The 22,541-nt window shown below is 37.3% G+C and overlaps 1 protein-coding gene across 13 annotated transcripts in view; it reads right to left on the bottom strand.

The window, feature by feature from the left end:
• Positions 1 to 9,279: 9,279 nt before the first annotated feature.
• Positions 9,280 to 22,541, bottom strand: part of MIER1 (MIER1 transcriptional regulator) — a 59,280-nt gene continuing 46,018 nt past the window's right edge. For 12 of the 13 annotated variants that reach the window (XM_059375054.1, XM_059375056.1, XM_059375058.1 and 9 more), the window contains 3 exons: positions 19,595 to 19,722; positions 15,139 to 15,278; positions 9,280 to 12,238 (listed from right to left, as the gene is read on the bottom strand). In XM_059375054.1, coding sequence (XP_059231037.1) covers positions 11,910 to 12,238; positions 15,139 to 15,278; positions 19,595 to 19,722 — 597 coding nt within the window. In that variant the 3' untranslated portion in view covers positions 9,280 to 11,909. The remainder of the gene's footprint in view (positions 12,239 to 15,138; positions 15,279 to 19,594; positions 19,723 to 22,541) is intronic. The other variant, XM_059375067.1, reaches the window with a different exon arrangement.

Here is a 22,541-nt window from a genome sequence, read left to right as displayed (position 1 = left end):
GTTGAAAGTTGAAACAGTTCCGTAGCCATGAAGATGAAATGGGAGTTTTTTGTTATTCATAATGAGTCTCTTTCAACCAACTGCACCTGAATTTTTAATGAGATGACCTTTGGAGAATCTGAAAGGATGGGCAGGAGCTGGTAGTGGGGGGAACCAACCACAGTGATTTGTGTTGGCAACTTCCAGGCTGCTCCCCCACCCTCCTAGGTGAAGGGGAGAGGAACTGGAGGTTAAATCAGTCACTGATGGCCAGTGATTTAATCAATCATGTCAACATAAGGAAGGTTCCATAAAAATCCCTGAACTACAAGATTTGGACAGATTCCAGGCTGCTGAACGTGTGGAGGTGTTGGGAGGGTGGTGCTCCCAGATAGGGCCGGAAGGCTCCGCGCCCCTTCCCATCTTGCCCAGTGCATCTCTTCCATCTGGCTCTTCCTGAGATATATCCTTTTATAAGATAATTTAATACATAAACTGTTCTCCTGAGTCCTGTGAGCTCCTTGAACTCAGTATTCAAACCTAAGCAGGTCCTGGGAACCTCTGGTTGATAGCTGGTTGGCCAGATGCTCAGGTTAACCACCTGGACTTGGGATTTACTTAGAAGGAGTGGGGGGCGTGCGGTAATAGTCATGTGAGACTGAGCCTGTGGTCTTGTGGGAACTACAGGACCTGATGCTAACGCCACACAGTGTCAGGACTGGGTTGTAGCTGATGCAGCCGGTGTTACGGATTTGCTTGGTACATAGTATAGTACTGAGAGAAGACACAGGAGGAATTTTTCCTTTATAACCATACAAGTATTTTGTATCAGTAGCACATAGGATTAAATACCCAGTGTCTCTGGCATACTTGTGCTAAAATCAAAGGAAAGAAATGCTAGTCTTTCTACTTCTAAAATATTTCATCTACTTAATCAGGTGTCGAAGCCTCTAAGTAGCTTGACCAGGAAATAACCCTAAAATAAAACAACACTCGAGAGGCATTTTGGTACAGGCAAACGCAACAGAATTAGGAGTATGTTAAGGCTTAAAAACAAACTGGCAAAATATCTATAAGCATAAAATTTACCATGTTAATCATTTTTAAGTGTACAGCTCAGTAGTATTAAGTATATTCACATTGTTGTACAACCAGTCTCTAGAACTTTTTCATCTTGGAAAATTGAAATTCATACCCATTAAACAGCTCCCCATGTCCCCCTTCTTTCCAGGCCCTGGCAACCACGATTCTACGGTGTATGAATTTGACTACTCTAGATAGCCTCATATAAGTGAAATCATACAGTAGTTGTCTTTTTGCTCCTGGCTTCTTTCCCATAACGTATTGTCCTTGAGGTCCAGCCATGTTGCAGCATGCTGTTACAATTTTTTCCTTTTAAGGCTGAATAATATTCCATTGTATGTATATAGCACATTTATCCATTCCATCTCTCGATGGACACACTGGACTGCTTCCACCCTTGGCATTGTAAATAATACTGCAAACATTGGGTGTCTTAATCAGTTTGCTGTAACAAATTACTATAGAATGGGTGGCTTAGACAACAAACGTTTATTCTCACAGTTCTAGAGGCTGGCAAGTTCAAAATCAAGGTGCTGGCAGATCTGGCGTCTGGTAAGAGCCTGCTTCCGGGTTTGTGTGATATCTGTCTTCTCTTATCCTCACCTGATGGGAGAGCAGAGAGGAAGTTTTGTCTTGCCTGTTCCTATAAAGACACTAATCTTATGAGGGCTCTACCCTAATGACCTAATTATCTCCCAAAGGCCCACCTCCAAATACCATCACATTGGGGAACAGGGTTTTAACACACAAATTTTAGGTGGGGAGAACACAAAATCTGTAGTGGTGTGTGCAGAGGTACTCTCAATTCTTTTGAAATTGCTGGGTCATTTGGTCATTCTATTTTTATTTTTTTGAGGAACTGCCATACTGTCTTATATTATGGTTGCAGCATTTTACATTAAAAAAAATTTTTTTTTAAAGATTTTATTTATTTGACAGAGGTCACAAGTAGGCAGAGAGAGAGAGAGAGAGAGGAGGAAGCAGGCTCCCTGCCGAGCAGAGAGCCCGATTCAGGACTCAATCCCAGGACACTAGGATCATGATCTGAGCCGAAGGCAGAGGCTTAACCCACTGAGCCACCCAGGTGCCCCCAGCATTTTACATTTTAACCAGTGTGTACAACAGTCCCAATTTCGTCACATCCTTGTTAAGACTTATGAAAGTAGCCAGCCTAGTGTGTGTGAGGTGATCATATGGGGGTTTTGACTTGTATTTTCCTAATGATTAGTGGCGCTGAGCATCTTTTCATATGCATGTTGGCCATTTATATGCTTTCTCTGGAGAAATGTCTATTCAAGTCCATTTTATTCTTGGATTTTTTTCTTGATGTGTCATTCTTTATATGTTCTGAGTTTCAACTCCTTATAAAATACGTTGTCTGCGAGTATTTTTTTCTACTCTGTAGGTTGCATTTTCATCCTTGTGTCCTTTGATGCAGGTTTAAATTTTGATGTAGTGCAGTTTTATGTTTTTTTGTGTTTGTTGGTGTTATATCCAAGAGGTAATGGTCTAACCCATTGTCACGAAGTTTTCCCCCTATATTTTCTTCTAAGAGTTTTGTAATTTTATGTCTTATATAGAAGTCCTATATCCATTTTTAGTTTTTGTATATGGTATAAGGGTCCAACTTCATTCTTTTGTGTGTAGCTTTACTGACATCGTTGCTGAAGAGACTTCCTTTAAGGCACGTTTTAATCAAGTTCTAAAAATCCTTGTAGAATTTGACTTTATAATTTGTGAGATAAATGCTCCAGATGAATCCAGCCAGAGGATTCTCGTCTCACCTTGCCTTCCACGCACAAACCTGACATTACTGGGGAGCACCAGACAAGAGGCACTGCTGAGAGGAGCAGAGCACAGAGCTGGTACCTTCATGTGTCCATGGCAGGTGAGCAGTTATTGGGTATACCCAGGACTTCCCTACAGCTCTCATCACAGCAATTGTTCACCCATTCATCAAGCTAGACTGAGTTCCTGGGGCTGGCAGCCAGCCCCTAGCAGAGACCCAGCAAAACCGTATTTAACAGATGGAGCTGAGTAAGGTAAATTGTCCAGTGTGGTTGTGAAACCCACATTCAAATCCGTCAGCTGGGCTCGAAACACCTTTGGTCTTCACCAGCACACTAGATTCTTGTCTTTCCAAGTCTGTCTGTAATAGCCTTGGTGGTACCAAACTCATCATCCCTGTATGCCTTTTGAATGCCATTCTTCCTTCACAGTTCATACACCATGGATTTAGCGCTTTGGACAGGAGCTGGGGTAGCTTGTTAACTGCAAAGGTAAAGCAGACAGGCCTTTCCAGCCTTACTGATGGGGCCCTCTTGTGGCAGCAGTGGCCATTGGGGGAACAGATGATGGAAAGCAGTTTGCATGAAAAGCAATTTACTGAGGGTCTGCTGTGTTCTTTCATGGAGTTAGACCTTCACAGTGTCTTTTCAAATTACAACACTTTACTATTGCACAAATAGTGGTTTAGGCAGAGCTAAGGAATTTGTGCAGCCTCCTTCAGCTGATAAGTTTAAATATGGACTTAAATTCTAAAATCTTTTCTTCCCAAAGAATCCCAGATAACATCCCTATATTAGAATTCCAAAGGAGAATTGTCATCAGGAATGCCTCATTATGTGAGCTTATCCTTCAGATAATTTTTTCCAGTGTATTCTTTTGAGAACAATTTCTATGAATGACAGAATGATGAAACTATCTGAGATATAAAAATGTGTACAAAGACTATTATCCCAAGAATGGTAGAAAGAAGTTCCTTGGAGAAATGACATTTGAGCTGATTCCTGAAGGACAGCTAGTATTCAACGGAGGAGATACTGGAAGGGGCAGCCCTCTAGCATTCTAGCCACTGTATCTGCTTCTGTCTGGGATGCAACCCCTTGTCTTTATAGCAGATGCCCTCACGTCTGTGGGCCTTCCCCGACCAGCTTATCTGAAATTGCACCCCACCGCTGTCCCTATTCCTCTCTTGTGTTTTATCTCTGTGGCACATGTCCCTTTTGATGAAATTTAAACTTTGTGGAGGCACAGATGTTGGTCTGTTCTGTTCACTGCAGTATCCCTGGCACAACAGCGCTATGCACACTGCGGGTACACCATAAATATTTACTGAATGAACACATCTAGACAAAGAGTATCCGATTGATGGCTATATTTTGTAAACATAGCACAGCAGAAATATGGCCTCGTCTTCATTTTAGAAAGATCATGCCAGCTGCAGTGCTGGGATTGCAGATCAGGAGTTGACAAATTCGTATCTTACAGGCAGGTAAAAAGTGTGAATCTGAATGAATGTAGTCAACACTTACAGTAGTTAGTGGTGGGACCTGTGGTACCCAGCGCTTAAAGGCATTCAAATTAGAACAAAAGAAAAAAGTTGCCAGGCAGCTTTGGCCTACTGGCTGTTGGTGTGCCTAAACGAAGGAACTGCTGTACGTCAGATGTGCACACTAACAGGATCACTGAAGATGCTGTGCAGATGACTGTCAGGTTGGGGAGGGGGAAAAGAAAGGCAGAGGACTGTTAGATCAATACATCAGCTACAGAAAATTGCTGAGAAATGATGGATCCTAAAGTGTAGTTGTGAAAGCAGAGAGAATAAACATCGAGTTATTTTGGGAGGTAGAATTAACCGGTGATAATGCAATCAGTTTCTAATTTTTGTTTATAATTAAGGCTGTGGTGAATTTGCCTTTTGCCTAAGTCTGTGATACTCAGGGAGACTGACTATCTGAACTCCAGGAGACCAAAGATGAACATTTTAAAGGTATTTAACTTGGGTTTCCAGTGTTTTCTAAAAAGGTATTATTTGAAGTATAGCAAACAATACTTGCTATGCCACAGTAAAAATAATTTACTAAGCATTTGCTACCTGCTAGCTAGGCAATTTTTTCTTAGTACCTTACATATGTGGATACATTTTAATCCCTTAAAGCTTCCTTTAAAGTTAAGTTTTATTATCCTTATTTTAGAGGTAAGGGAACAGGCACAGAAAATTTCCATTATTGAACAAGTGGTCATTGTGAAAAAGTATTTTCTTAACAGAATGTAAGTTTGCCTTCCTGTCTGGCCTACTTTTTGCTCTGAGTCTGTAGAACCTTCTAGAACAAGCAGTGCAGTGTAATATTTGAGTATGGAGGAGACATCAAATTACTCAATTCTTTTAAATTAAATTAGATTAAGTCCCCATCTTACCACCTGGAAGGTAATTCAATCCTGATCCTTCCCTAAGGTTAACCCAGATTCAAGGGAATTGCACAGTGCCTGGAAAACAGAAGAGGGATCTTCTTTAGTCCTTGATGGTCAATGCTTTTAAGTACTAACTTAATTGACTATCTCCATGGTATCCTTTGAAGGCAAGTGGCATTGCAGATTCCAAACTTTGGCACAGTGATGCTTGCTACTACCGGAAGGTCTCAATGCCTGGAGTCCAGTATGTCCTACACCCCCTGCAACCATTCCTCTGAGGTCTTGCTAGAGAAAGAACTCACATTCTAACTATTCTTCAGAACCTACTGACCAGGTTTTTCCCAATTTGGGGGACTTTCTCCTTTCCAGATTTCAGACTTGACTGGAAAAAAGGGCAGAACAGGTTGTCTGCAAATAGCATCTGCTTTCTGCCACGCCACACACACCTTCCCTGAACACAAAGATCAAACTTAGGTAACTAGGTGAACAAATGCAGACCTTTGGAAAGTGTGTCTTTCAACTTCCCAAGAAGTTGAGTTTCCCCATTCGTAAAAATCTGTAATGTTGTGAAGATTGGTTTATAATGAGTGTTTAGCACAGTGCATGTAACAAGAATTATTAATTAATGGCATATGATATTACTCGCAGTAGACTTGTTTTCGCTCCTAAACGAATCTTTCTCTGTGATCAACACATGCTCCTTTTGAAGAAATGCCTCTTCCCCAACTGCTGAAGCCAAATGAATCCCAAAAGAGCTGCTGCCTTTTGACAGCCACTTCCCTAGCCACGATGATGGGTTGGCTAAAGGGTGGGTAGTAATTCACTTTCATGGTCACAGGGACTGATGGGCCAGTGCTCAAGCTCAGGGGTTGAGCTCAAGGGTCAAGCCCCAGCTCTAGCCATGAATACAGAATTATAAACTAGTAAGTACCATGGAGGAAAAGAACAGAGGAATTGGACTTTGCCTAAGTAGCCGAGTTTGAGGTTGTCAGACAAATCCCTTTTCCATTTTGGGTCTTAGGTTTTCCCCTTCTGTGAAATGAGGGGACTGTGTGGGAGGCTCCAGGTCCCATCTGGACTTTGGCAGGCTCTTCTCACCAGTTGCTTCATTTACAGGGTACTTGTTGGTGCTTTAGAAGTCCCAGGGTCTGCAGGGTTCTGCTGGAGCTGTGTACATATCAAAACACACCTGCTGGTTTATGTCTGGCTTTCTATTTACAGGTCTCCTTGCCAGTTCCCTAGCAAAGTAGAGGAAATTGGACTCAGCTGCCAAGTGAGTGCTAGCAAAATTTGAAGGCTACTGTAAGTGTGTAATTCTGAAATCTAAGGTTTTTTCTTGAGTTTTTTGTCAAACTCATTTAGTAGCAATATCTGACCTGGAATGTGTGTAAATATGAATACATTTTATGGTGGACAAAAGTGTTTTTTTTTTTACCATAGGTTCTAGACCTGACTATGGATGTTCTTTAAAACATAGTACCTCTCTAAAATCTAAAAAATTCTGGCCACAAGAATTTTAGATAAGGGACTGTAGACATGTGCTACTACTACTACTGGATCTTTACCTAGGGCTCTCTAGCGAGATTTGTATGATTTTTTTTTTCTTTCTTACATGAGATTCTCAAATCCCAACACAGCCCTGTGATACTGGCCAAGTAAGTTTCATCCTTACTTTAGATGGGCAGAGTTCAGGTGTTTGTACTGTGTTTTTAAGTGCACGTTCCTGTCTACCAAACACCGGCAGACAAATGCAAACCGTGACAGACACAGTAGAGAGGCCACACGGCAAAGCAGTTCATAATTCAGGCTATTTGGAATAACCTGTCATCCAAATGAATTTGCACCAACCACAACTGTGTGTGCAGAAGGGACTAATGGAATAGCCATGCTCAGGATGCCTGGCACGAGCTCCTAGCCAGAACATGTCCTTATGTTCACTCAGCTAAAGCACAACTACTGACAGAGGAGAAGTCAAGTACTAAAAAGTCCCTTTTGGAAGCAAGCTCTTTCACTGGATCTTGATTTTCTTTTTGGTCAGGAATTTATGGTGGCTCAAGTTAGCCTGAGGCCACTCTCTGGATCGCTTACAGTTCTAGGAGAAACCACTTCAGGATCCAGATTGCTTCTGGTCTCTTTAGAAAATTTAAGTGTAGGGGCGCCTAGGTGGATCAGTTAAGTGGATTTCGGATCAGGTCATGACCTCAGGATCCTGAGATCAAGCCCCGCATTTGGTGTAGATTCTCTCTCCTCCTTTCCTCTGGCCTTCCCCACCTCCCCTCAAAAAAAAAAAAAAAGTTTAAGTGTATAGACCTTAAATTAATCCAGAGTTCATCTTCTTTCAGAGAGAAAAGGGCAAAACTATGTATTTTAGAACCCCCTGAACTCTCTAAGTTCTAGCTGGTGTATAGAAAGACATAATTAGCCCATGCTACAGTCAAGCATTCATGCTAATGGTAACAGCAGAAAGTGAATGTTTTAGAACCAGGCCAAATTTGCGTTAGTTCTCCATCCCTTTTCCCAAACTTTAGGAAACCAGGAGACTCCCTACTCTTACAGTAGCACTCCCTGGACGGGAGTGAGAAACAGGATGAGTCCTGAATGATCCACAGCCGTTATAATTAGTCCTACAGTAAATGTTAAAAATAAACGGTCCTGGGGAAATTGTACACATATTTCATCTTGCTTAATTTCTAACCAAAATATTAAGCTCAAGGAAGATCTTATTTAGCTAAATTCTATGGCACAGAGCCTAGTAAATGGTTTCCTTCGTATCGTACCTACTGTTTCACCCTCCGTGCTAAGCATACACTTCTACCCACAGCTCTTACCTGCTAACGCCTTCTCTTTGATGAAGAGAATGTGCTGCATGTCCTGAAGCGACAGGCCAAGCACAGAGGCTGTACAAGCGCAGGCCCAAATATTGGCTGGTAAGAGGATATATGCAGACTTGTTCTTGCTGACGTTTCAGTGTGAAGAAGCCTTTACCATCGATTTGCACAGAGAATGGAGTTCAGCCTCCAGTTTATGTGGCAATTCTTCAGTGTCCTTCACAGAATAGGTAGCCATTAAGATGGTGTTCACATTTCTTAACAGCAAGCAAAATGACATTTCAAGCATATCATACATCCTAAATAAGTCATAGGAACTAGTGTGAAAACAAGTGAAGATAAAAAAAAACCATGGTCAGAAAAGGAAAAACTAATGTACTTACAGATGTCAAAGGATGTCAGTGGTATACTAAGGGCACTTAATAAGTGAGGTTATGGAAAACTGATATTAGATAATGAAGCTACTCCATCAGCCCTTGACTTGGGGGGATGACCCTATAAGATTTTGCAAAGGATAAAGTTGATTCTTGAAGGCCTGATTTTATGATTTAAAAACTTAATCAGTGCAATTATTTAATACAGAAAGAAAAAGATCATTTTTAGAATAAAAGTCTTAAAATTTAGAAATTCTTGTTCTTCCCCACATATGATTTTCCACCATGTCAATTTTCATGACTATGAATTAGGTATGGGACGCTTATTTGTGTTTTGGCACTTGGCAGTGATACAGAGCCAGTCAGTCAGTCACACAGCTCCAGGATCATGAGCATACACCTCCCCTATGGAAATTCACCAACCCTCACTTAGAAAATGCCCACTCTTAATTTTCCATTTAGAGAAAAGTATTGTGACAATAGTGTTTTACAAAATATTATATATGAACTATACTACAAAAGATAGGGAAAATTTGTAATTACATAGTTTAGAGAAAGAAAATTGGGTGAATAGAGGTCCACAGACCAAAGGATCTCTCTGGAGGAAACAAAAATGTATCAGCCAAGATGAAGTGAAAGGAACCAGAAGCCACTCAAACACTAGTTCATGGGATATATCTAGGAGAAGGAACAGAAATTATGCACATTTGCATTGTGAACAGTATGTAAACAGTATGTATTGAACACAAACTTAAAATCTGTAACTAAAACCTACTGAATCGATCTAATGAAAATCATTCACACGGTATTATGTAGACAAGTATGTTTAAAAAAATATTTTAATAAGCATATTCAGAATGGCAGACAGGGAATGGGAAAAGGGAATTATTTTACAGTGCAAAATTACTATGATAAACTTAAAAACATCTAATTCATAATTTTAAATGCCTATTTAAATATTCAAATACATCTTAAAGCTCAACAGACTTGTTGTGTTGAACTGAGTTGCAGATTCTGAACTCTATTTGAAAACACATTATGAAACAGAATACCATTTCAGATGAAAATGATAGTGCTTTGCTGAGGATGGGCATGGGGTGGGGGAAACTATTAACAAAGGCTTTTTTTCCCCAATGCAGTTTGTTAAGAGTTCAAGAGTTATGAAATGTACTAAATCTTCAAGCAAATTAAATTCATGATATTACTAAAAATTTTAAAGTAGTGCAATGACTTATCAAGTTATAGTGGCTGCATTATGAAGAACAAAGTACTGTGTGAAATATCTGTATAAACACAAAATACAATTAAATATTTCTTCACAAAAAGCTGAGCATTATGTATTATAATAGTGGAATGTCTTTCATTAGGCATACTTTAAAAAGATAAGATTAAGAAAAGTAAAACTTCCTAAGATGTATACATGTGCCCTATTTTGCAAACATGCCTGAGAATGTACTAAAAATGTTCCTGTGGTATTAGCTTCCAAGAACTTCACAAACCTGCAAACAAAATGCATCTTAAAAAAAGGTGAAGATAGCGTCTTTAGTATTGCAACTTAAAAATACAACATCACTCTTCATTTGAAACACGTCTATAGACCATCTTTGACATAGAGCTAGGAGCCAGGATACTTTTAATTTGTGTAATAAAAACTGATTTAGAAAATGGACTGTGACCATCTGCTAAAGCTGCCATTCTGGATAAATTAATTTTGTAGGTAAAACAAAACATTCACGCTTCTCAACACTTCCACCCAAAACTTTGATTTATCTAGATATGTATGTAACAGTGAATGTGCATTAAATGAAGTCAAGTGTTGTAAAGTTGCATTTTAACACTGTTTGGGGAAAAGAGTTGTTCACATTGGTGGAAGTAAGCAGTCTGAACATATGTTAATAGTAATACTTCATGGGGTAAGGCCTAAACCATAACTTCTCAGTGCAAACCTTTACTTAATTGCATGAAACAGCTGAGCCATTAAAAATAAGACCACAGAAGATTTATTTTAAAAAGGCATTGGCTCTTGAACTGATGGCTGAAAATGAGTCAGAAGAAGCATTTGGGGGTATGCCTGTGTGAAAAAACAAGAATAGTTAATAATCTTTTATAAAAGTCTGGATATAGGTTGGTCTATCAGCTGTATAAAACTACATTTTTAACAAGAATTTTGCACTAAAAATAAAATGGCACTCTTGCAAGGCTATGCAAATGGATGATCCTATTTGTAATCATACATAGCAATGGTACATCTTATTTTCATTTTGGAAATACACTCACTTCATCACTTTTTCCTCATAAAATCAATATTATCTGCCAACTCCTTGTATGTGCCAACATCTAAATATTGCTTGACCTTTTCCCCTGTTAAGTTAATGCAAAAATGGGAAATTTTATAATGCATATAAAAATAACCGAACAGGATTCTGGTCAGCATGATATATTGAAGCACGTAAGCCAACATTAAACTTTTGTCTTGCTTCAAAAATAATTCTGAAAATTAAAGCAAACGCAAAACAAACTATGTAATCTAGGTATCATGCTTAACTTCAAAATTCTCAAACTATTTATCCCTAAGTAGAAATTTGAAAAAACAAATTTTCACAATCCTTTATGAATGTGATTTTACCACCTGTATAAGAAACATGACTTAGTTACTACACAAACACTTAAAAATTCATTAGAAAAACCTTAGCAAAATAAAATGAAAGCTGACAGACTCAGAATATCAATTCCTCTCATAAAAGTTTACCAACTGTACAAGTTAAGAAAATTATACAAGCTTTTGTATTAAGAAAGGACAGCTCAGTCAAGACATATGTACTGTAAAAATCTTTCAAAGGCTACAAAGAATCTGGAAAAATACAGAATGTATTTCTTAAGCCCAGATAAGAATATGGAAAGACATCATTGATGTCAACAATTTTACATATACAAACCTGACTTGGTTTATTTTTAAACTTCTATATATAAAAAAATCATGCTAGCATAACTTTCAGGATTCATAAGGGTTTCCTTAATAATGACACTCAATTTGTATGGAGAGAAAAATTTCTCTTATAAAAGATAAAGACATTTCAAGAAACACAGAAAAATTGGTGTTAAACAAATTTGAATGTGGTCTTTCTTCTCTGCCAACAAACTAAGCAAAAAATACCTGTAGTGAGCTTTTAAGATTAATACATCAAATGAGAAGGTACAGATATTTCCGTAGTTCATTCAAATTGACTATACTATTTGTTATATCCTTAAGAGGGTCTTTACATTTTTAAAGTAAAAAGTCTACAAAGGGCAGAATTACGAAATCTTATTTACTAAAGTTAGGACTCAATTCAAATTTTTAAAATTTTAACCAACTGCTTCAAGGAAATCAACTTTTTAAGGTAACCCATCAACCCTGAAAATTTTAGTCACACCAGATTTTACTTCAAAGAAGGTAAAACAAGTCTAAAATTTAGTCATCTGTGTTTTCAAGTTCTTCAAATTTTCCATGTGACATTGCTTCCTGGAAAAATTCAGAAGAACCTGGACTTTCTTTTCCATTGCTGTTTACCCTTCGCCTTTTGGCAGGTCTCTCACTTTTTTCATCAAAATCATTTTCATTTCTTGCAGTCATATGGGCAAGTTTTGGGTCAGTGGTACGGTTATCTGTTTCATAACCATTAGTATCCATATCTGCATGAAGTGGTCTCTTATTTCCACCTGTTGGTCCATTAACATGTAACCCTTCAACTTTGATTTCTTCTTTGCTCAACATTTCACCTGGTCCATTAGATGACACCCCTACATTGGAAGAAATGTAAGTGAAACTGCTAGTATTAAAAAGCTAACTTTTACACTATTCTAAAACAGCTATTGTAAAACAGCTTTACATCAAGGATGAGAGGTGTCAAATCTATGTACATACGGTCTGAATTCTGGCTCTATTTACTGAGTGTGTCACCTTGGGCAAAAGTTACTTACATTCTTTGTATCTCAGTCTCACCACATATACAGTGAGGGTAATAAAAGACTTACTTTACAGGTTTGTTATGAAAAGTTAATAAATGTAAAGAATTAAGAACAGATTCTGCCATATATTAGGAGCATCCTGGTGTTATGTAACAACAAACAAGCACTGGGTCCAGTAGTCTAAATAAGCTAAATTAAAGCAAAAATATGCACAAATTAGCAAAATGGTAATACCTTTCTAAAACTATGTAAAAAAAAAATCGACGTTCTTTATATTCTTGACTTTTCTACTGCCATATAAAATAACATGACTTTTATTCTTTTTTTTTTAAGATTTATTTATTCGATAGAGATTACAAGTAATCAGAGAGGCAGGCAGGGAGAAAGGAGGAAGCAGGCTCCCCACTGAGCAGAGAGCCTGATGCGGGGCTTGATTCCAGGACCCTGAGACCATGACCTGAGCCAAAGGCAGAGGCTTTAACCTACTGCCTTCAGCTCAGGTCATGATCTCAGGGTCTTGGGATGGAGTCCCGCATCGGGCTCTCTGCTCAGCAGGGAGCCTGCTTCCCTTCCTCTCTCTCTGCCTGCCTCTCCATCTACTTGTGATTTCTCTCTGTCAAATAAATAAATAAAATCTTTAAAAAAAAAAGAATAAAGGTATTGTGCTTTAAGGGTAAGGATCACACATCTACCTAAATGGATTTAATCTGTCATAATGTTCAAAAACTAACACTTGCTTTGTCCAAACATACATTTGAAAGTCATAAAAGCAAACAAATTCCTCAGTAACAGGTTGAGAAAAGAGTAATTATTTACTAGAAGTTACAGTAAAAACGGCACTTAGAGTTGATTGCAAAATGAACTAGCCATTTTGGATACTTAATGTAAATATAAAATGTGCTACTGAGATAGTTAAATTTTAATTATCTGAAAAATATATTCAGTATAAAAGATGAGCCTCAAATGTTACATTTTGGTCAAAGAAAATATTCTATGGCCCCAACTCAAAAGTGCACTCAAATCATAAATGCATAATGGGGATTATGCACCAGGATGCAGAAGAAATTATACTGCTATAGTATAAAGAGCTATGTGACAACTATGAGCAGGTAAAAAAAAAAAAAATAAGATCTCAAGACACTAAGCCCCTTACGAAATAAATAAAATTACACTGGAGAATTCCTTCCTTTCCTTGGAAAACGTGGGAATCTTGATTATGGGTACCTAGATGAATGGCTTCTGGGCTACTGAATAAACTAACTTATAAATACCTCCTTAGGTTAACTGCATATTCTCATCAAATGGTTAAAAAAGAAAACAAAGGGACACCTGGTTGGCTCAGTGGGTTAAAGCCTCTGCCTTTGGCTCAGGTCCTCATCCCAGGGTCCAGCCCTGCATCAGGCTCTAGCCCTGCATCAGGCTCTCTGCTCAGCTGGGAGCCTGCTTCCCTTCCTCTCTCTCTGCCTGCCCTCTCTGCCTATGTGTGATCTCTGTCAAATAAATAAATAAAAACCTTAAAAAAAAAAAAGAATATTTGATAAAGTAGTATCAATTATATGTCTCCCTGAGCTTCTTGCCCTAGTCTTAAGGGCAGACCCTTAGCTTCTTATTCTGCCTCAGGACAGCATTAGACTACACGCCCTCAAACATGTTTAGAACCAAAAAAAGGGCTGCTGAGCCCTCTTTTTTGTTCGGCTTGTTCTTAGGGGGGAGGTAGTGAGGAAATAGAGAGGGGTCATCAAATGAACAAAGTATATTCACTCCAGCAGTGCCAGTGTGAAACCAAAGGTCAGAATAAGGGATAATCATTCAGTGTTGTTGTTCTAGTTTCTGTCAGGGAGCTTAGCTCTCCACTGGCCCTCCCATAAGACGGTTATATCTGAATGCAGATGCAGAGCTTATCTCTAATTCACTGGTTTTCTCCTTTATTAGTCTCGGCTTGGCAACGGTCTTACTTAGGAAGACCATTTTAATTAAAGCAGAAATCAAAATAATTCTCCGACAGGTCTTCCTTATCACCACAATGATCTTTGGTCCACTGTATATTTTAAGCGACATTAACTGAACCTCAAACATAACAGAATTCATATGCTTTTTTCTCACTGAGATAAAAGAAATGTTTCTGTGCAGTATTAATGCAGAACCCGACACCTGCTTTATCTTTTCTCATCCTTCAAGGTTATTACGCTATCAGAGAGATAACTATTCAAAACTGTGCCCTTGTTAGCTTCTTTGCACCAAATGCTTAAAGTGTTTTCCGGATAAAGTGTTACAGCTTTCAAAGTATTTCATAAATACCTGTGTACTCCTGATGTGAAAGGGCTAAATGGCTGGTGTTTTGGTCTAAGAGTTAACAAGAATATCCTATCAAAGCATTCCAACTTATTAAGAAAATTGATGCTACACAAAAAGAATAAAAGAAATGGTCACTATTGACCGTTTATTTTTATTAACTTAGTTTTTAATTTTTATTATATTTATTTTATTTTTATTATAACTTATAATTTTTATTAAACTTACTTTTTAGTGACATCAACAGGAGTTCTTTACAATTTATATTCTGTGTTAGTATATATGTACGTTGGTATTTGTATGCTAGTTCTGTAGTTATTTATAATTACTATTTTTATAACACCTGCACTGAAGTTTAATACAAACCAAAACTAAATTACCTGGGCTACTAAAAGTGCCCTTCATCATGAACAAACAAAAGTACTTTTCTGGTTGCTTACCATTCTGATTACTATTGCTGATAGTGCCATCTTCTTTCTCAGACTGGCTGTTACTACTATTTGAGGCAGTTGGGGGAGGGGACGGTGCTCGACTAGATGCAGCACTTTCACTTTCATCTAGAAGACGATCCATGTAATCCCTTAAAATTAAGTGAAATAATAAAATAATTACTTTCTTATATTAAAAAAAGCTGAAAATTAAAATTGAGGTTAAATTTAGAAGGCTTTATTAACAAATATGTCCTAATTTTCACTTACACTTATTCCAGTGCCTCATCTACCTCACCAGCATCTGAACATTTAAATGAAAAGATGCATAAGGACTTTAAACTAGCAAATTTTAGACACCTATATGAAGGTTTAAAACTTTAAAAACTATAGGTAAGTGCTCAGAGTGGCCCAATTAAAATCAGAGGATCTGTAAGTGAAGAGCAGGATGGTGCCAATCAGGAGTAGAGAAGAATTTCTACACAAACACAGACTGAAATTTTAAAGCTCCTAAAGATTATGTAATGGCTATAGCAATACCTGAAAGACAAATTAGGGCCTACAAATGAATCACTTCCCTGAACTTTCTTGGGTAACTTCTGTATTACCTTTCTGCTAGATCTGAGCTATAAGAGGCTAAGAGGCTCTTAGTTCCTCAGCTTATCTGCTGGCTTAGTCTGCCAGCCTACCATTAGAGGGGAATTCACTTCCTTAAGTTACTCCTGAACTATATGGTATGGGAGGACAGCTGTATTAAGTGACTTTGGGTTGGGTTTAGAAGATCTGGGCTAAAATACTTATCTCTGAGGTTTCCTAGTATCTTTACCTGGAACATTATGTATGTATCTGTGCACAGAGTTGTTGCACAAGATGTGTGCAGGGAAGTGTTTTTGTAAACTATGAAGTGCTACTAAGTCATTAGAATAAAGGTCAGCAAACTGTGGCTTATGGGCTGGCCACTGGTTTTGTGAATAGTATTTTGATGGGACAGAGCCAAATCCACTCATTTACATAATATCTATGACTGCTTTTGCACAATAGCAAAGCTGGGTGGCTGCAAGAGAGGCCGAAGGCTTGCAAAGCCTAAAATATTTACTCTAGCTCTTTACAGAGAAAATCTGCTGATACCAGTGCTGGACTCATCCCCCAAAGGCAGGAATTTTAGTCTTTTTGTTCACCACTATACCACCTGTGCCTAAGTTGTGCATGGCACAGAGTAGAAATTAAAAAAACACAAAACAAAACAAAACAAAAAAACCAAACAAAAAACCCACAACAACCCGTAAAGCCATTATTTTTAAATTGCCTCAAAAATTTTAATAGAAATATTAAGACACTGTGAAGTGTGTAAACCTGGTGATTCACAGACCTGTACCCCTGGGGATAAAAATATATGTTTATAAAAAATAAAAATTTTTTTTAAAAAAAAGAAATATTAAGACAAATCCTTAGAATTTCTGAGCAGGTGAGTAAAAATGCTTGTAAGAAGTGAACAATGGAAAGGTTTAGGATTTTACTGAAAGTCTGTGGCCATGATCACACTGTCCCCTGGGATACAGGAATATAACGAATACAGGGACCTGAAGCTTTCAACAATCTGAGTCATATCAAAGAAACGTATATAACCATGAGCTAATCAATTTACCATTCTAGGCCTTATTTTCATGCCTATAAATAGATGGAATTAAATTTGATGGTATTTTAGTCCCCCCCCTTCAGCTTTATGCCATGCATCATAATTCTAGAACAATTATGTAAAAAATTTGAACCACACAGAAACACAAATGAGTATGAACACAAAGAGATTTCAGAAGCTAAGACTAGTAAGAACAGATGATACATGATGAGGAAGTGTTGGAAATAAATCTGGTATGGTTGGGATGGATAATGGAGGATGTGAAAAGCCAAGCAAAGAAGCTAAAATTGACTAGATATGGTAATGATATTGTGAAAGTATTATTATTTCTCAAAGATTAATGGCATCCACAATGCTTAAGGAAGGAGAAGAGGCAGGTGGGCCATCCAGGAGGTTGGAGTAGCATTCAGATAACCAGAATTATGATGGGTTAACTTTTAGTTAAAAAAAAAAAAATTATTTGCAAGGTTTCTACAGTAAAGTCTCTAATTTGCATATGGCTACCAGTTCTTCCTGGTGGTGGCTAACAGAAAATCTGTAGGAAGATCTTTGTAAGGCATAAAAATGGCTAATGTGCTTCATTCTGGTGAACAAATGGAAGGTAAAAATGTAACAGAAAAATGAACAAATAACTTTCAGTATAATGTGCTCTAAACTATGGATTTTGACTAAAAAAAGATAAAAAAAACTCCTATTTCTGTCTTATAATAACTTAATGTTTTGTGCACTAGAAGTGCAACTCTTAACTCCTCCTGGAAGCAAACTGAAAAGAATCTTCATGTTTCTAGAAAACCATAATTTCTCCCTATTTGGGCAGTAACGTATAGTCCAGTCACAGCTTCTTATGGAAGATGTAGCACAGCTAAAAGGGTTAAATTGGAGTAAAATATTACAGTTCCAATTAAAAAACAAAACAAAACACTTAAGCCTACAAAACCACAGAATTCTCGCCTGGGGGAAAGAAGCCATATTTGTTCACTTCATACCATTATACCAGGGGATCACTGTAAAATCTTAAAGCATGAGAAAAGAGATGATATGGGATTACTTTTAACTGCAGCTACTCCACCTACTGAATACTTAACCTTAAGAGGAATCAAGGTTACAGATACAAGGATCTTCAAAAAGTTTCCGGAAGCTATGGAGAGATTATTAGAGAAACTCAAATGTTTGGCAGCACATCCCTACCTAACCTGTTGAGCTTGACAGCACAGAGGACCAACTAAGCCAGCCCACAACACTTCCCTTGGTGATGCTTTCTGAAAGAGAAAACTGGATGAACCATGGGTCTGACCCAGCATGGCAATTCTTATGTTCTTATTGCTGGTGACGTCAGATTGCCTGTAGTTCGTGTGTGAACATTATTTCTGAAATGGGTGAAAAAAATGAAAGATGTTACTATTGCTTTTCCCTATAGAATAGCCTGAAAACTGACTATTTTAAGATAAACTCTGAAGACCAGATAGCTGCATCTAGTTCCACATCATTATACCTCAATGTAACCAATAAATCATCATGAGAAAAATTAACTCTAAATTTATAACATTAAGCAATTAGATCAAATTTGGAATGCTATGTATGAAATTCAACTCTAGCCATCTTGAGCTTTGAATAATGGGAGATGAGGCACAGAGCCCAGTATTCAATGATTTCTGGGGCAATCATACCCATTTATTCTCTTAAATAAATTTGCTTTGGATTTTATTTTAGAGTGTTTGATTCTTCAGTGAAGTGACCAGAAGACACCTGTAAATGAACATGACCAGGAAACAGTCTAGCCTAGGAGTTTGCAAAGCACAATCAAATATGCATATAAGCACATCTTTCAAAGGCAGTTATTTGGCCAATCCTAAGAATTTTACTGGTACACACTGACCAAATGAAATCACAACTCAGCATTATTTTTATTCTGTAAACAGCAGGAAATAATCAAGGATAGAATGGTAAAGTTCAATTACACCTTAGCCATTCATCAGCATTTTAGAGCACCTCAATGAGAGACAAAGGGTTCGTTTAATACTTGATGTACGTGAGTAACAAATTATTAGTGGCAGCAGGGACAGTTTATTTCCAAAGCTAGACTGAATGAGGCTAAAGGATTTTGGTGCATGACAACTGGTACAGGCATACAAAGCATTTTGTATGAAGCCTACATATAATAACCCACACTCCCTATTTCACTGGGAGTAAACTGAAGTTGCAGGACTAATTATTAAATATTTCTGTTAAAGGAAGTTTTCAAGAAATCAGGGAAAAGGGAAGTCACCATGGACAGGTTCTTTCCTCTTTAAAGAACTTTGTAACAAAAAACAAAAAACTTTATAACAAAAAAGAAAATGAAATTTGATCTGATGAATTCTCTCTCTATATTTTCCCTTTTATACCAGCTATATCCAAATCTTAGTTTGGTTCCTGGGATCAAAAGTAGACTGGACAAGGAACGACACTAATTTCCATTCCTTTTTAAAGGGCCTTTATTAGGCAGATAGCCATACAGCTTATGAAAAGAGTCTCTTTCCTATTTTCACTGTGCTCACAGTATTATTAGATTAAAACTATGTGCTTCTACTGAATGGAACAGAAATTAACAAAAACATGCTTTATCAGCTGTTATGATCCATTTTATTTCCTGAAAACATACTCTTACATTTGCTTTGATGCATTTATTGTCTCAAGCAATATTAGTTCATAATCTTTCATAAGATACTGAAAAGTCCAAATTCCTTCTATAAATGGATACATTTAAACAAATGTAAACTTTTATCATACTGAAAAAGATCCTAAAAATTGCAATTTTCTCAAGAAAAAATTCAACAGAAAAAATACACTCACGTTACACCAGGATGAAGATTATATTTCTTTTTTCCAAATCGTGTTTGCTGAGCAAAGAAATCGTAACGTTCAGATTTTTTCCACATATAATAGAACGCTACACATTCACCAACTGACCTTGTTCGAACCTGTAAGAAACAGTTGTTTTTAAGAATCATCTCCTCCTTAAAGGAGTTATTTCATGAAAAATATCTGGGTCTGAAAATGAATCTCTATGTACCTTAAGTAATATATAATACATTATATAAAATATTAACACTGCAGCAACTTTCTTAAAAACCACACTTTCCAAACTCCCACTGAGAGAAATAATACACTGGCAACAAATCTTCAGATATTTAGTATTATGCTTTTTAAAAAACTATCATATTAATTTATCATAAACACTCCTTTATTGAAAATATCTGGAAGTGGCATTTAAGTTAAAATTAATATTATAAACAGTGTGCAAATACTTTTACTCACAGAGTACCTAGGGAGCCTACATTTAAAATTCCATTTAAAAGATTCTCTTAGTAGTCCCACCAGAGATCCAGACTCAGTTATTTTATTTTCTAGAAAGGCTGAGAATATTCCATAATGAGTTGGAAAGTACTGTAATAATGCCAATTCTAATTCACTGTTTACTAAGTTACTCCAGTAACTGTGCTATATTTGTGTGAATGAATGATTCCCCTTCCATAAATGTTCAGCACCAATGGGATTGGGAAATGATGTGGACAACTTGCCTCTTTTTCCTACTTAGCTTGGATAGCTGTGGTGGTGGTAGTGGGTGGTGGTGGTGGTGGTGTGCTCTAAGCCATAAATTTCTAATCCCGAAATAGGTGTCCTGTGAGACTGACTGTACCTCAAGTCAGTTTGATGACATCCTCATTTCACTACTTGACATACATTTTTCTTTCTTCCCTTATGCTTGCACTTTACAAATTTGGCCCATGTTGCTTTAAGACTGAAAGCTATCAAGGCTTTTTTTATTTTTTAAATAAGCTTCTCAAGCTCTTTTTCCCCCCTCCTTTAGAATTGTCTTTCTATATAGACATAAGCAAAGTCAATTGTACTTTACTGAAAGCAAAAATTGGAAAGATATTTTGGGGGCACGCAATGTTGACAATATTATGAAAAATCTTCAATAAAGTAAGCCTAGAACTCATGATTAAGATTCAAACTTCAGGGCACCTGGGTGGCTCAGTGGGTTAAAGCCTCTGACTCCAACTCGGGTCATGATCCCAGGGTGCTGGGATGGAGCCTCACATCGGGCTCTCTGCTCAGCAGGGAGCCTGCCTCCTCCTCCTCTCTCTCTCTGCCTGCCTCTCTGCCTACTTGTGATCTCTCTCTGTCAAATAAATAAAAATCTTAAAAAAAAAAAAAAAAAAGATTCAAACTTCAATTCCAGGTATAAAAACAAAGTCTTAATGTTTTCACTGGACCATTCTCCCTAAAGAGTAACTGTCCTCTTTCTGTTCAGTGTAACTAGTATATTGGTATAGATAGGTCAGTTGACTTCTACACGACTGAAATAGCACCATCCCAAATATTTATAAAGAAATGGTCTTAGTTTCAATATTATGTAAAAAGACTGTTTTGGCTAGTTGTTTCAAGTTACCTATTAAGTTTTTACTCCCTAAAAAAAAAGGGATTTCTGGGGGGCGTGGGGGAGGTTCTTGCTGCTGCTAGCTATCATACCAGCTTATTGCTCCCAGAGTCCCCTCCATAAATAATCCATCATGGTTTGGTTAATATAGTGTTTGAATCCAAACACTATATTAATCTAGGAATCTAGGAAATCTAGGAATGCTAGAAAACTCTTATCCCAAAATGTTGCTCCATTCAACTATGAAACAATACCTTTTTTTGTTTTTTACAATCAGAAACCTACGTGTCTAGTCATCAGTATAATGCACCCCTTTCACAGAATATGCCCTATGCTTGAAGTAATCAGATGTTCTGGACACAACACTAAGAGGTAGGATATACTTTGATACCAATACTAAGACTCAAAATTTCTGATTAGTCAGTATGTCTGATGTCAAATACCAAAATGCAACAAGATAATCAAGAATAAATTAGCTAGGGGCACTTGGGTGGTTCAGTCGGTTGACCACCCGACTCTTGATTTAAGCTTAGATGATCTCAGGGTCATGCGATTGAGCCCCTTACCAAGCTCTACACTGGGTGTGGAGCCTACTTAAGATTCTCTCTCTCTCTCTGCTCCCCCATGCCTGCTCTCTCTCTCTCTCAAATAAAATAAACTAGTTAATGAACAATATAAGTAAGAAAAATTAACTCACAGGATTTATAATCAACTATTTATAGAACATAAAATACTCTTAAATGTGCGGAAACAAATTAAGTGGACACCAATCACATCAGGATGTATAAAAAGAAGAATGTGGTGACAGACTACTGAGAACTCAGTCAACACCATCCTAGACAAGCCATCACTCAAAACTTAGATGCTCTCTTTAATGAAACATGTAAAGCCACACTCCTTGTCATTTCTTTTTGCTAAAAATGTGGCATTTATATAAACCAAGAAATAACTTAATTTCCTCCATTTAAGCTCTGAGATTTTAATTTTGCACATTCTACTTTCCCACAGAAACAACACATCTTTCTATTCTACATAACTGTACAGTTCCTACTAAAAATCTCACCTGATTTTAGTTTTAAGAGAATTAAACCTAAAAATAAATCTGCAAGTAATTATGAAGTTCTTTTGGGTATACACCAACACTGTATAATTGGTATTATTAATATGGAATGATAAATGAATCATGTTAAGTAAAACTATCAAATTATAAAACTGTAATGTATAATAAAGCTGATTTATTGAGATAGTCTTCTGGAAAATTAAACTTTAAAGCCAAATTAAATTTAAGTATCTGATTTTAGACACTCAGCACTTAAATAAACGTAAAAGATATTTTAATTGTAAATAATGTCACAT

Source organism: Mustela nigripes, chromosome 14 (genome assembly GCF_022355385.1).
Source record: "Mustela nigripes isolate SB6536 chromosome 14, MUSNIG.SB6536, whole genome shotgun sequence".
NCBI classification, from domain to species: Eukaryota; Metazoa; Chordata; class Mammalia; order Carnivora; family Mustelidae; genus Mustela; species Mustela nigripes.
This window is presented reverse-complemented; position numbering and strand designations above follow the sequence as displayed.